Source organism: Argentina silus (assembly GCF_951799395.1).
Source record: "Argentina silus genome assembly, chromosome: 16".
Classification (NCBI taxonomy): Eukaryota; Metazoa; Chordata; class Actinopteri; order Argentiniformes; family Argentinidae; genus Argentina; species Argentina silus.
This window is the reverse complement of record NC_139670.1, coordinates 2,765,401-2,779,302: the sequence shown is the minus strand read 5'-3', so window position 1 is coordinate 2,779,302 and position 13,902 is coordinate 2,765,401. Positions and strand designations below refer to the sequence as shown.

General features: G+C 46.0%; 4 protein-coding genes across 7 annotated transcripts in view; 3 read left to right on the top strand and 1 right to left on the bottom strand.

Moving 5' to 3' along the window:
- Nucleotides 1–4,823, top strand: part of kif19 (kinesin family member 19) — a 36,832-nt gene extending 32,009 nt beyond the window's left edge. Inside the window, exons 13-20 of one of the 2 annotated variants that reach the window (XM_083687060.1) lie at nt 1–200; nt 803–924; nt 1,045–1,208; nt 1,617–1,722; nt 1,970–2,093; nt 2,349–2,737; nt 2,930–3,101; nt 3,291–4,823. The exon at nt 1–200 is cut by the window's left edge and continues 71 nt beyond it. In XM_083687060.1, the coding sequence (XP_083543186.1) occupies nt 1–200; nt 803–924; nt 1,045–1,208; nt 1,617–1,722; nt 1,970–2,093; nt 2,349–2,737; nt 2,930–3,101; nt 3,291–3,424 (1,411 nt within the window). In that variant the 3' untranslated portion in view covers nt 3,425–4,823. Of the gene's footprint in view, nt 216–802; nt 925–1,044; nt 1,209–1,616; nt 1,723–1,969; nt 2,094–2,348; nt 2,738–2,929; nt 3,102–3,290 lie in introns of both variants that reach the window. The other variant, XM_083687059.1, reaches the window with a different exon arrangement.
- A 277-nt stretch (nt 4,824–5,100) lies between these two features.
- On the bottom strand, nt 5,101–8,157 carry fbxl15 (F-box and leucine-rich repeat protein 15). Of its 3 annotated transcripts, none has more exons than XR_014554686.1 (5): nt 8,017–8,157; nt 7,503–7,662; nt 6,828–7,310; nt 6,344–6,565; nt 5,101–6,039 (listed from the first exon to the last, which is right to left on the bottom strand). XR_014554686.1 is itself a non-coding variant. In XM_083688263.1 (5 exons), the coding sequence occupies exons 1-4, from the start codon at nt 8,088–8,090 to the stop codon at nt 6,376–6,378; spliced, it is 927 nt and encodes a 308-aa protein (XP_083544389.1). In that variant the 5' UTR covers nt 8,091–8,157; the 3' UTR covers nt 5,101–6,039; nt 6,336–6,375. The 3 variants fall into 3 exon arrangements, 2 of the variants coding, with proteins under 2 accessions (XP_083544389.1, XP_083544388.1); XM_083688263.1 differs by having other exon boundaries at nt 6,336–6,565; nt 6,808–7,310; XM_083688262.1 differs by having other exon boundaries at nt 6,808–7,310.
- Nucleotides 8,158–9,389: 1,232 nt separating this feature from the next.
- On the top strand, nt 9,390–10,812 carry gpx9 (glutathione peroxidase 9). The gene is made up of 5 exons (XM_083687203.1): nt 9,390–9,618; nt 9,739–9,832; nt 10,102–10,232; nt 10,374–10,504; nt 10,596–10,812. Exons 1-5 carry the CDS (start codon nt 9,487–9,489, stop codon nt 10,651–10,653), a joined length of 546 nt encoding a protein of 181 aa, XP_083543329.1. The 5' UTR covers nt 9,390–9,486; the 3' UTR covers nt 10,654–10,812.
- Nucleotides 10,813–11,267: 455 nt separating this feature from the next.
- On the top strand, nt 11,268–13,635 carry ndufb8 (NADH:ubiquinone oxidoreductase subunit B8). The gene is made up of 5 exons (XM_083686983.1): nt 11,268–11,377; nt 11,831–11,957; nt 12,213–12,312; nt 12,546–12,701; nt 13,473–13,635. The coding sequence occupies exons 1-5, from the start codon at nt 11,287–11,289 to the stop codon at nt 13,563–13,565; spliced, it is 567 nt and encodes a 188-aa protein (XP_083543109.1). The 5' UTR covers nt 11,268–11,286; the 3' UTR covers nt 13,566–13,635.
- Nucleotides 13,636–13,902: the final 267 nt, after the last annotated feature.

Here is a 13,902-nt window from a genome sequence, read left to right as displayed (position 1 = left end):
GGTGAGCTCCGAGGAGCAGCGGGAGGTCCTGGGCCTCCTCTGTAAGGTCCACGAGCTGGAGATCGAGAACGCCGAGATGCAGTCCCACGCCCTGCTCAAGGACAACGTGATCCGCCAGAAGAACTTCGTGGTGCAGCGTTTCGAGCAGCACCGACACCTCTGCGACGAGATCATCCAGCAGCAGAGGCAGTTCATCGACGGTGCGTCCACCCACAGTAAACAAACACTACTACTTTACTCTAGCTGGGGAGGAGGTTGTCTGTGTGTTTTGTGGTTTCTGTTGTTGTGGGGGTGGGTGTGTGTGTGTGAATCATTTAGTTTTGTTAGTTTTTTGCTTTAGGCACACACACGCACGCACACACACACACACACATACACACACACACACACACCCACACATACACCCCCCCTTCTCGTCTACGCCCCCCCCCCCCCCCCCCCTTTCAATGTCAGGCCACAACATACGATCTGAGACAGACTAGCGTCAAAACAATCATTAACCACAGTGAGGTGAATTCAACGTGTCATGATTTGAGTGTGAGGACTCTGTCTCTGTGTGTGTCTGGTGTAGTGATGAAGGCCTGTTCTAACCAGGGTTGTTGTTGTCTGAGGAGTGTGTGTGTGTGTGTGTCTGGTGTAGTGATGAAGGTGTCTGAGGAGTCTCTGTGTGTGTCTGGTGGAGTGATGAACGCCTGTTCTAACCAGGGTTGTTGTTGTCTGAGGAGTCTGTGTGTGTGTGTGTGTGTGTCTGGTGGAGTGATGAAGGCCTGTTCTAACCAGGGTTGTTGTTGTTCTTCTCCAGACCACAGCCTGCTGGTCCCCCCACACCTGCAGGAGCTCTATGAGGTGTACATGAGGGAGCAGGACGAAAGGAACCTGGACCGAGCCATGGCCCTGGACAAGGTCACCGGACGCACTCTGAAGGTAACTAACACACACACACACACACACACTCACACACTATATAGATACACACACACACACACACACACACACACACACACACCAGCTCATTCCTCTCCCTGTACACGTTGCTGTCTCCAGGAGGGTTCTCTGCCCAAGATCACCCTCCCCAGCCGAGGTCGCGACCCCCTGCATGACGTGGACTCGGACCAGGAGAGTGTGCGTACCCTGGGCTCAGAGACGAGGCACGGCCAGGCCAAAGCCCGCAGGCACACCCTGCCCCCTATCCTGCCTGACCCTGAGGGGTAAGAGAGACTGCTCTTTGGGGATGTGTGTATATATACGCCATTTAGGTGACGCTTTTATCCAAAGCGACTTACATTGCAGTGAGTGCATACATTTCAGTATATACGGTCCCAGCGGGAATCAAACCCACAACCTAAGCGTTGTTAACGCCATGCTCTACCAACTGAGTCACAGAGGACCACAGGATGTTGGGAGTTAGCTACCTCTTATGCCATGGGGAGACCTGGGGATCTGGGAAAGAGGAGATGGAGATTATTTTGAATCGATATAGGATTTAGAGATTTAGGATTCTAATAAAGTTGCCATCCAAACAACAGTGGTGGGTAGACAGTAGTAGGGCATCTTCTCTGTGATAAGGGACATCAGTTAAGTGTGTCTCTCTCTCTCTCTCTCTCTCTCTCTCTCAGAGACAACAACCGTGTGTTTAAGAGCAGTCCTCACGCCAGACAGATGAAACACTCTGTTGTGATGACTCCGCCTCCCATCCACATCAACGGACAGGGGAACAGAGAGGTGAGGCCTGTTGTTGTTGTTGTTGTTGTTGTTGTTGTTGTCATGATAAATCCATCCAAAATGTGTATTAGATCCCAGATATAGCACATGAAAATGTCACAAAAACACTTATTTGCAAACTGGATGATGGTAATGATTGTAATGACAGCCAACAGAGGTGAGGCCTGTTGATGTTGTTGTTGTTGTTGTTGTTGTTGTTGTTGTTGTTGTTGTTGTCGTCCTAATGTGAACCCTGTCCTGTCCCCAGCTGCAGCCGTCGGCCCCAGAGAGCACCCTGAGCTTCAACCAGCTCAGCCACAGTGTCAGCAGTCACCTGGACTCCTCCCCGGAGAGCAGCGAGACCGGAGCTGACGTCCCCCTCACACGCAAGGGTAAGAGCTCTCCCTCCCTCCCTCCCTCCCTCCCTCCATCCATCCCTCTCTCCCTCCCTCCCTCCCTCCCTCTCTCCCTCCCTCCCTCCATCCATCCCTCTCTCCCTCTCTCCATCCCTCCCTCCCTCCCTCCATCCATCATTCGTTGACGTTGGTGTTTATATCAGTTTAACTGGTGTTAATGGACATCAAGATAAGCTCTTAGTCGAGTCTTTTCACCTCCTGGATGTCTAACGTCTCCCCCTGACTCCACAGAGAGGCAGCAGATCCTGAGAGGGGTCCAGAGCATCGCCGTGAAGGCTGCTCGCCGCCGCTCCAAAGCCCTGGAGGTGGACGCCCTGCGGCTGCCCCCTCCCCCCTCCCCCCTGGACCCCAAGAAGCACAAGAGCAGCCTGTCGCTCAGCGAGGCGCCCCCTAGAGGCCTGGCCCTGCGACGCGGCAGGCAGCCCAGCCCCGAGCTGAGGCACGCCACCTCCGACGACAACCTGTCCAGCAGCACGGGGGAGGGGCCCGGCCCCCAGGGCACCTGGACACGCCCCCGCAATCGCCAGGCCGCCCCCAAGAACCCCACGCCACGGGAGCAGGACTTCGAGGCCCGTCGACGAAAGAGGCGTTCCCGTTCGTTTGAGGTCACAGGTCAAGCAGTGAGTATGATGTTGTTATGTTGGCGATTGTGTGTGTGGGTGTGTGGGTGTGTCACTGTGTGTGTGTGTGTGTGTGTGTGTGTGTGTGTGTGTGTGTGTGTGTGTGTGTGTGTGTGTGTGTGTGTGTGTGTGTGTGTGTGTGTGTTCAGTCATGTAACAAGCTGTAACATGTGTCCTCTCTCCCCCCCTCAGCTGTCTCAGTCCAAGACCACCGCTGGCCAGCGTTTCCGCCCTCTGGACAGCACTTCAGACCCCCACCTCCACATCAACGGCCAGCCCCAGGCCCCCCTGCTCCGCCCCCAGCACAGGGGGGTCCCCCCCCTCACCAAAGTGGTCCGGCTGCCCCACAACAACCACACAACAGGTCCGACTCCCCCCCCCCTCCCCCCTCTGCCTTCATCTCCACATAAAATGTTTAGATTCGTAATTTTTTGCTTGCTTTTATTTCAATAGTTCAAAAGTGTATCCACCATTAAAACGTCACATCTCAGTGTTGATACAGAATGCAGTGCTGTCAGTTTTGGCTGTAAAACTAGTCTTTTCTTTGTCCCAGGAGCCACCACAGAGTCGTCCACAGCCAACGTCCCCTTGGTCCACCTGAGCAACGTGAAGCGTGGGTCCCAGTTAAGGCAGCCCCAGCCCCTGCTTTACATCACCACCGGGGGCCAGCGCACGCGAAGGCACTGAGGGCTTCTCCTCCTCTCCCCCCATGGTCACCCCCCGCCCCCCACCCCCCCAACAATAGCACCATACCCTGACCAGCCGACCCTGAGCCTGGAGCCTGGAGCCTCAACCCCCCCCCCCCCCTCGTAGCCCAGCCCCAGAGCCAGGGGGCCCGGCGTGGAGAGTTGTCAGCAAGGAGGCAGGACTGTGACCTGTCTGTGTGATGGACCCTGGCCAGGCCAGACACTTCCACTGACACTTGCTGGCTTTGCCTTGAGCTGATCACAGAGAGACACACACCAATGTCATGCCCAGACCACAGAGGCTCTAGGACCTCACCACAGAGGCTCTAGGACCTCACCACAGACCCCAAAGATCATTCTGCCTGTTTCTCCTACTGTACTCTTCTGCTTTTGCTTGTACTGTATCCCAACTGAAGCGCTTATGAGCGTTCAGTGGGGCTGCCGCGATAAGCTTCTGCGACTGTGTACTGCAGTACTCATTAAGACGAGGTAGACTCTGCTGTTTGATAACATTCAACGCTTGTCATGAAGTGTGACGCCTCAATGCTATGTCCTCAAGCTACTGAGTGGATTTGTAGACATGTTTAACTAATGTAATCTGATTTATATAGACACTACTGCTGTTGAGTCAATCCTACTAACCAAGACAGAGGCCCTAACCTACCCTTTTAAACTTGGGGGTAAATATTGGCCAGGCCTTATTTTTAATCAATCGGTCAATTGATCAATTAATCAATCATGTTATTGTCCCAGATTGGAAATTTCTTGTGCATCCAAAAAATACCAAAATATACAAAATATACAAAATCGACAAATATCCATACATTTATACATACGCCAACACAATACAAATCACAGACACATTGACAAAAAGTTGAACTGTACATCTTTACAAGGAGCACCTATCTACTGTACAGCACATTTTGTATTATTGTAAAGTATCAAGAAATCAGCGCCGAGGAGTTATCAGAATCTCATCAAGACAACAGAGGAACTAGATCCTCTCAATGATTAGGTGCCCTTCTGTACGCAGCTTGATGTCGACACAGTCACACTGAAACAGTCGATACAGTCACACTGAAACAGTCGACACACAGTCACTCTGAAACAGTCAATACAGTCACTCTGAAACAGCCCGGGTTTGATGCCTTTCTCTCACCCAAACATGAGTTTATATGTCACGTGTCCTGCTTCTGCATTAGATGTGCTTACCCAACCAATGAGCATATAGCACTTCAAAAGACGCTTTCCGAACTGTGGATGGTTGTTTTTTTTTTTTTTTTTTTATGATTTTACACTGTACTGCTGCCTTCTCTTTGACGTTATCACATTTACTGTCTTTGACATTGTTTTCATAATTACATACACTTTTTTCTATGCTTTGTTTTGTACATTTTTTTTTTATCTGTACCCAAATAGATTCCAATGAAACCTAAAGATAAATGTGATGTTCTTCATGGTTGAAGTCTCTCTGGCTTAGGGTCTTTCTCTCTTTCACACACACACACACACACACACACACACACACACACACACTACTGTAGGCCTATGGTAAAAATGTATAGATAAACCCCAAACTGCATGAATACTTAGGTTGGTAAATACAACAAGGCCTCTAGGCCTTTTAATGGGTTAATAATAGGACACTTCCAGGGAAACAAGGAAGGACAACAAAGCTTAAAGGTAACACCATAGTACTTTATATTCCTTAAGACAGTCATGTTTGTATGGTGCTCAAAAACATTCACACATCCACCTTAATGAAGTAATACAAAACAATGTGTCGTTAACATCAAATGTACTCTCCAGGTTTTTCACAGATACTATGTACAGCTGGGATCGTGATTTGTTTTTAAACACTTACTGTGATGGCCATTGTGATTTTGTCAATGTTTGACAAAAATTCATTTTACATTACTGGATCCTGCCCCACTCATATCCTATGAGAATACATGTGTTCATACATTCAAAAAGTAAACTAGTTTTCCTAAAGTGAATACACATCAGGGGAGGACTTCAACATGACACCCATAGTTCAAGGACTCTGCAGTAACAGGTATGAAATAATCAAATCGTTTACAATTTTATAATATTAAAAAAAGGATAAAGTAAGGATAGTACAGTCAATGCTTGGTAGAAGCACACATGCTCAATAAAACGTTTAATTAAACTCAAACATTTTAAGATGTTTCCTGATTAAACATTGAATGTGTGTGATGTACATTATGCAGAGTAATACTTTACAACAAACAAATATAAACAACAAACTCTTTCCCTACAAAATAACACGGTGTTGTCCTTCGACTAAATCTGCGCTTTTTACCTAGAGTTTATTTACATCATGACATCATGAATTTGTGAGGAAGTAATGGTGAAGAAATATATTTTTTTACACATGAAAATAATACTGAAAAGTGCAATGTTTTCTTCAGTCTTCACAAGTGCAGACTTCTCTCCCACATCTCAAAAGAAAACGTATTTATACCCCTGGAATAAATAAGACAAGATCCACAACAGACTTCCCACAGACAACCGTGCTCATCTCCGCATTGCTTGATTGACGTCCCAGCGCACAAGGTCCAAATGAAACCGGTCATTCACTTCATAGAGGAACACCTGGAATCCAAACGATAATGTTAGTATAATGCAATAGCCTTATAAGTCAGAACATAACCATGCTGGGGAACATTCATACTGCATTAACACATGAAGGGTCTGGAGGTGAGACAGACAGGTGGGTCTGGAGGTGAGACAGACACAGAGACAGACAGGTGGGTCTGGGGGTGAGACAGACACAGAGACAGACAGGTGGGTCTGCGGGTAGCATGACCTGGAAGAGACAATGTGATAACAGCTTTTGAGCCAAATAGCCCTAACAGCTTTTTGTTGTTTCTTGAAAAGCATTTACCAACCTGTTTACCTTTGCATGGATGGACAGAAATGGCCCTTGGCCTAGATCTGTAGATTGATGAAGGGGGCGAACCCCACCACGTCCTGCAGGAGTACCAGCGCCCTCTGCAACGGCGGGTCAACGTCGATCTCCACGTTCCGTTTCCGCAGCGGATCCAGGCTGGACTCGGTCACGTTGTGGCAGTGATTGATCTTCAGAGACTGCAGCTTGGGGCAGTACTCTCCAACGGTCCTGCAAACACACAGCAGGGACGTTACTCTACCCCTTCCTACAGGGGTACCATCAAACCACCATCAAACCACCATAAAACCACCATTTATGGCATTTAGCAGACGCCTTTATCCAAAGCGACTTACAGCAAATACATTTGTTTAAGTAAGTGAATCATCTATCCATCAGTCATCATAAGACAAAGTAATCAATGCTCATAAAACCAGGGGGAGGGGAGGGGAGGGGGGGGGGGGTGGCCCTACCTAATGGACTGGTTCCTAACCCGCAGGCAGCCCGTCAGGTCCAGCTGCTCCAGCTCCCTGCAGTGCTTGGCCACCTCCTCCACTGACTCGTCTGTGATGTTGGCGTTGACCGCCACGGACAGGGACCTCAGCTTGAGGCACTTCTTGGCCAGGTAGCAGATGGCCTCGTCCTTGAGCTGCCGGCAGGCGGTGAGGTCGATGGACTGCAGCCCGCCGCAGTGGTCGGACAGGCTGCGCAGGGACAGGCTGTCCACCCACTCGCAGTGGGCCAGGCCCAGGTGCTGCAGGTGCATGCAGCTCAACGACACCGCCACCAGGGAGTGGCGGGTCAGCCGGACGCATGCCCGCATGTCCACTCGCTGCAGATGCTGGTTCTGACCAATCACAGGCAGCAGCTCCTTGTCCGTCACCCAATCGGAGCAGTTCTGGAGCGCCAGGTTGTGGAGAACTCTGTTGTCTCTTAGCATGGTGCAAAAGGCCTCCTTGGGAATGCAAGGCCCTAGCTGTGAAAGTCAGGTGGTTAGAAAACATCGCGTCAAGGAATATGTCAACATACATATGTGTTTTTGGACAGAGTGTTTATGAAATATTAGTGCATGGATGTTTCTTCACCAAACAGACCGTGCACACATTGGCCACCAGCATGCTGTACTCTCTAGTCTCCCCCACCCCGACATCAGGATCGAAGAGGTTACCTGTGTGAGGTCAAAGGTGCGGCAGTTGGCCAGGTACACCTGGATGAGGGCGTAGAACTGCTTGCTCACTCTTTGTAGCTGGACTAGGTGGCGTAACGGCAGGTAGCAGAAAATATGTGTAACCAGTACATCCTCCCAGGGCAAGTCCAAAAGGTGACATCTGTCAAGAAAGGTTACAAATAGCCTTAATAATAATAATCATCATCATCATCATCATCATCATCATCATCAAATGTTGGCAAAATACATCATGATGTGGTTTAATATTCTATCATGTCCAGGCTACACCATCAGCTTCGTCGTCAGAAGTTGAAGATAGAATTGTGTCACGGTGTTGACAACTGAAGTAGTCGTACTTCTCATACTAGTAATTGCTATGTCATACCATCCACCACTAGCTACCGTAGCTCCGACACACACTGATGCGCTGAACCGCCAGTGAAGGAATGCATGCATGCAGCTTGGGCCGCCTATCTGGCAGGTTTTGTTATAGAACCGTGTCCAAAATACATACCTGCACCCGGCTGTTGCCTCATCCATTTTGAGTCGGCAGATATGTGCAAGGTAGCTAGTGTGGTTGTTGTTCATGTAAAACAGCTCACTCACGTAGCAACCTAGCTAGAAAGCTTGTCAGGCTGTGTTAACAACATTTCCGGGTTCGTATGCATATAGGTGCGTTCAGAGAGTCAAGGGTTTTAAAATTGCTCCGAATTGATGTGGATGACGGAAAGTATAAAGTGTTTGTTTTAGAAAATCTCTCCGAATTCAGAATGGTTGGTGTTGGTCAAAACTACATGTGTGTGTTAGATATGTTGGATATATTTAAACTAAACTATAAAGAGTGAAACGAAAATGTCATCCGTCGCTTTCGACACAGGAGTTTACTTACCGAACGCACCCACTTTCGACATCTCAACATCTGTTCTGGGCTGCTGATACAGTCGAGGCCGGTTTCAAAACAGGGTTCAGATGAACCCAGGAGTAGGCCTTAATGGGCCGGTTTCACAGACAAGGCTTAAACCTGGTCCTGGACTAATTCACACTTTCAATGGCAAATTGCCACTGAGGATGCTTTTTAGTTTAGGACCAGGCTTGAGCCTTGTCTGTGAAACCGGCCCAATGTGTACTAGTTAAACTAGGACATTTAAGTAGCTTTCATGAACGTGGCTTAAATTTGGCTTAGTTAGTCAGAGACTATGGCGTCCTGGAGTAAGGTAAGCAAGCCTGAATGAGAACACATGGGGTTAAGCCTCATTAGGTTAAGTATGAGCCCATGCTGTCGGTCTAATGGTGCTCATAAGAACCCAGAATAGAATAGAAAACACCATTACAGGTGTGAATCCTGAGAAAAAACAATGGCAGAGGCAAAAAAAAAAAAAAAGGGAGCCATAGATAGATAGATGCCATAGATGGGGCCATAGTTGCCATAAAATAAACTTTATCAACTTGTGATGCTGGGAAAAAACGTACTTGTCAAAACAATGATCACAGTATTTGTATAAAACAACTTATAGATAAATATAGTTAAATATTAAATGCACTATATCAAATCTGAAGTTTATTCATTGGCCACATATCAAACCTGTCAAGTCTTACGCACAGGCCTACATCTTATTTCCAGACGAGTAACCAAAATAACCTCACTCATTGGAAAAAGAGATGGCCAACAATAACAAATTAATTAGTATATTTCCATTATTATTATTATTTTTTTTTATTTTTTTTTTATTTTTTTTTTACCAGAGGCCTACCTGTCAGTTGAAAATGAGAGGACTAGTAGGATCTGCATAGCCATGCAAACGTTGAACAAATAACCCTCCTGTCAATTCACCTCGTAGCCACAGAGGCACAATGGACTCAGTCATGCTGAACAACTGCTGACCCTGTTTCAGTTTCTCTGAATGAGGTGTGCCTCCGTGCTGGCTGAGAGGATCCCCACTTCTGACTGACCGCTCTGGATATACAGGCTAAAATATCATCTGTAATGGAAGACATATCGATCTATGACTTCAACGCGGAGACTCTGGACGGTGAGACCGTCCCGCTCAGCAACTACAAGGGCAAGGTGCTCCTCATCGTGAACTTGGCCACCTTCTGAGGGTCAACGATAGAGGAGGTAACGATGCTGGTCAGCTAGCGTAACTGTATTGATAAACCCCCAACGTACAAGCTATTTTTGAAATAAGTTGTTTACGTAGGAACGGGACGGTGTCTGATTCTATTGTTCATCCCAAAGTTTCACAGAATGAATGCACTCATGGAAATGTATGGTGACCTCAACTTTACTGTCCTTGGATTCTCCTGTAATCAGTTTGGTCTTCAGGCACCCGGTGAGAGCTTTGATTTGTCGTTCTTTGATTTTCATGTGATGAAATGTCTTTTTTTCAAGGTACTCAGTACTCAATGCTGGAATATATTGTTCTCAATTGAGTAATCTGTTTGCAAAACAATAAAGTTATGGTGTGTACAGTACAGTGAAGTTTGTCATAGCTATTAGATTATATGGTTGGTTTCCTCTGAACTAAATCTGTATATGTTTCTCATTATGCATTTATCATCTGTTTTATTTATTGTTGTTATTTTTTGTCCTGGCTTTCAGAGGGAAATCATGAAACCCTCAACGTTCTGCAATACGTGAGACCAGGTGGGGGGTTTGTCCCTAGATTCCCTGTGTTTGCCAAGATTGAGGTCAATGGGTTAAATGAAGAGCCTCTCTTCACCTATCTCAAGGTAGTGTATTTTACATGTTGTTGTGCAATTTACATAATAGTTATATTATGAAGGAATTTGGCCCACACACAAATAGACACAAATAGAAGAGTGTGACCTCACTGACAACCTCTGGTCTCTGTATTTGTGTTTTTACAACAGGAGTCCTTGCCTTTTGTGAACCCCGTCATTGGAGACATAAAGAAATTCTATTGGTCACCAATAAAAGTCAACGACATTCGCTGGAACTTTGAGAAGTTCCTCATCAGCGCAGACGGGGAGCCCTTCAGACGGTAAGTCATAAAAACAAATAAAATGCAACATTTCATACAATGGGATGTATGAAGATACAGCATTATGGTTAATGGTTTCCCCTTTTTCCAGCTATGAACTCCATGGCCCTATTGAAGAGGTGGAAAGAGACATTGCAAACCTTCTATAAAGGACTTTTCCCCTCCGTGACCGTTAAGGAGCAGGTCTTTCACCAGCAGAGGCAGAGTGACGATCCCTCAGTAAATGCAGACTTGCACCTGAGTTGGATCTGATGGAGTATAGGGAACAGGAACAGGAGTTTTAGTGCATTCACTCGGAATACCAGATCTCTCTCCAGCCCCTGGTGGTGTTAATATCAGCTGCTTTCAATGTAACTCCCTTCTTTTATAAAACAAAGAATGTGAATAAATATGTGGTTAAAGCCTCAAGGCGCGTCTTGTATTTCATTGATTCGATGTGTCTGATGTGTGAGAAAATGAAATTAGACAGACAAAATGTTATGAACCCACATTTGAGTCGAACTCTATCATGACTTTCAAATAATTGGCCAGTACTTGTTGGATTAGTGTAACTCTACACATTTTTGAAAATACAAAAAAAAAGAGAACATTAATCTGCCTTGATAGTGTATGTGATACAATATGTGACTTGTGATAAGGTATTTTATGATAAAAGTGGAGTTCCATAATTTGGATTTAGTGAAGAAGAAAAAAAACGGGAAAAGAGCCTTTCTGCGTCCCATAGTTTTCACTGTGCGCATGCGTATTTCACATGTCAATGTCACAGACAGCAACCAGCAAACATGGCTGCTGCGGGGCTCCGACTCTGGGCGAGAGCCCTTTCCAAGGGGAGAGGGCCAGGCTTCCCGGCGCTCCTCTCTGGAGCTAGAGCAGGTTGGTCAATGATTCTCTGAAGTTTCTGGAGGTCATTTGGGAAAACACAATATTATCCACATCAACGATGCAGGAGGAGGTTCTAACCGGCAAGGAGCTAACCTTGACTGGCTAACATGCTAAGCTAACAACTCACAGCCTAGTACAGTGGTTGTCACAGCGAGCTGAGCGTTGGTCCGTTAGATTGTATATAAATACACGCATAGTTGTATTATTAGTAGTTATTAACGTAGCTTCACTACATTCTCTTTGATTGAATCAGCAGTACCCAACGTGTCTGTGGTCGCCAACGTTAGCTGCTTGAAAGCCAAAAAACTATCCTGGTTGTTGTGGTGTTATTACTTTGTTATGATAATGACGACGTCAGCTAATGCGCTCATCCGACTTCACTTGACTTCATCACGTTATTTTATGGATCTGTGCTATATCGTCTTCTTTTTGAATGTGTTACAGCCTCTGGAGTTAACAAGGGTATGCTTCCTGGTCCATACCCCAAGACCCCGGAGGAGAGAGCAGCCGCGGCAAAGAAGTACAACATAACGCTTGCGGACTATGAACCGATGCCTGATAATGGCGAAGGGTAAGGATGACTAGTTGACATACTGTCTCCTCGCCTTATAACAGCAGGATGTTTCCTTTGCTTTGTAGCTTTGAAATGTTTTTTGTAAAAGCTGTCTTTGCAGACTTCAATGAATGATGCATGTCCAGTGTTAGTCGTATTTTAGAGCTGTATGAGGCAGCTTACATGGAACAGTAAAAGGAGGCTATGAGTTCAGCATTGTCTGAGGCTATTGAACTTACAAACGTACTAACGCTTTCCTTATTGTGGTTTTAGATATGGAGACTATCCAAAGTTGCCTAATTCATCCCAGCATGAGAGAGATCCCTGGTACAAATGGGACCACCCAGACCTGAGGAGGAACTGGGGAGAGCCGGTAAGATAGACGTCCTTTATTTATATTTCTTTCAGTTTTAAGAAGAGACTTAAAAGAAAATACTGATCTTGCTAGCCTAATATCCTCAGACAGGTTGTTCCAGAGTCTAGGGGCAGTATTCATCCATGTACATCGTTTAATGGTGTTATATGTATTTGAATTCATGAATGGCTCACCGTGCAAACTCTTTTACTTTCCACAATTTCTCAACTACAATGTTTTTCCCTCTGTAGATGCACTGGGATATTGACATGTACATCAGGAATCGGGTGGACACGTCTCCCAGCCCTGTTGACTGGAAAACGATGTGCCGACACTTGTTTGGTTTCATTGGGTTCATGCTGCTCATGTTCTACCTTGGGGAGAAATTCCCTTCTTACCAGCCTGTGGTAAGTACTGGGAACACTGGCGCATCACAATGGTCATTGTCAGTGTCAGAAACGGATGCTACAGTAGTGCAAGGCTTCTTATGATTTGATGTCTACGACCACGTCACAGCCATGATGAAAATGTCCTAACGCATGACCTCTCGTGTGTTATTGCTTCAGTATACCGACCCTCTTGGTAACTCGCGCCTCAATCAGTTGAGGATTACTTTGTTGTAGAGGTGTCCCCCAAATTAAATGAACACGATAGCAAATTATCATCATCATCATAATTGGTGTGGGCCACAGTGACCGCTTGCGAGGCAGGATGAGTGGTTAACGATTTGTCCTGCTGCATAAAGACATGACTCGTGGTAGACGGTGACATTTGACTCATCATCCAAAAGTGCGGTTCCTTTCCCTCCTTTCCCATCTACTGACTGAACTTACCAACATTATAAAATGTTTCATAAACAATTTGGGTGTTTTTTCTGTGGCTTAATTTTCGGTAATTGAATAATGTTTAAATAAATTGCGCACCTTGCGTACTCACACATTTCTGATGGACCCGAACAGGCAAGTTTTCGATGGGGTGGTTTATTTCGGAAAGATCCTGGCTTGGGAATCTTTCTTTGACGAGCACACACAGACACACACACAGACTCGAAGTAAACATTTAAACATTTAATGGGTTTCGGAATTCAGATGCATCTTCCCAGAATCATATTGTCTTTGTTGAATAGTGTATTTGTCTGATGTGCTCTTTTTCATGTGAATATTCTTTTCTGCTTCCAGGCACCAAAACAATATCCCTACAATAACCTGCACCTGGAGAAGGGTGGAGATCCAGATAAGCAACCGGAGGAAGTCAAACATTATGACATTTAATGTTTAAATTGTATCTTGTGTGCAACTTGTGTATATTTCTGTCTCTAATAAAAACGTATGCTTAATATTATCCGTCCTCGTTATGTTTGATTATATGAACATATTTTATTTAATAACGGCAGGACGGCTGATTCACAACCGATTTTCCGCCGTAGACTGAAGACTAGGTTCCACCTGGGTTCCACCTCCTGAGACCTCCACACCTAACACGTTAATTGACGTTGGAAACAAATCAAAACAAAAATGTCTCTTTCTCCAGCACTGTGACTGCCGATGGGACTTGTTCTTATCGAAGGTTTCCTTACGATGACTACTGTGTAGTTAACTCACTCACTTA

Excerpts from the sequence above, each read along its gene's own strand:
- fbxl15 (XM_083688263.1), bottom strand. The coding sequence starts at position 8,090 with ATGAACAACAACCACACTAGCTACCTTGCACATATCTGCCGACTCAAA. Across the intron at positions 7,663-8,016 it reads GAGGCAACAGCCGGGTGCAG|ATGTCACCTTTTGGACTTGC; the intron begins GTATGTATTTTG and ends CTTTCTTGACAG. Across the intron at positions 7,311-7,502 it reads GCACCTTTGACCTCACACAG|CTAGGGCCTTGCATTCCCAA; the intron begins GTAACCTCTTCG and ends TGACTTTCACAG.
- ndufb8 (XM_083686983.1), top strand. The coding sequence starts at position 11,287 with ATGGCTGCTGCGGGGCTCCGACTCTGGGCGAGAGCCCTTTCCAAGGGG. Across the intron at positions 12,313-12,545 it reads GGAGGAACTGGGGAGAGCCG|ATGCACTGGGATATTGACAT; the intron begins GTAAGATAGACG and ends TTCCCTCTGTAG. Across the intron at positions 12,702-13,472 it reads TCCCTTCTTACCAGCCTGTG|GCACCAAAACAATATCCCTA; the intron begins GTAAGTACTGGG and ends TTCTGCTTCCAG.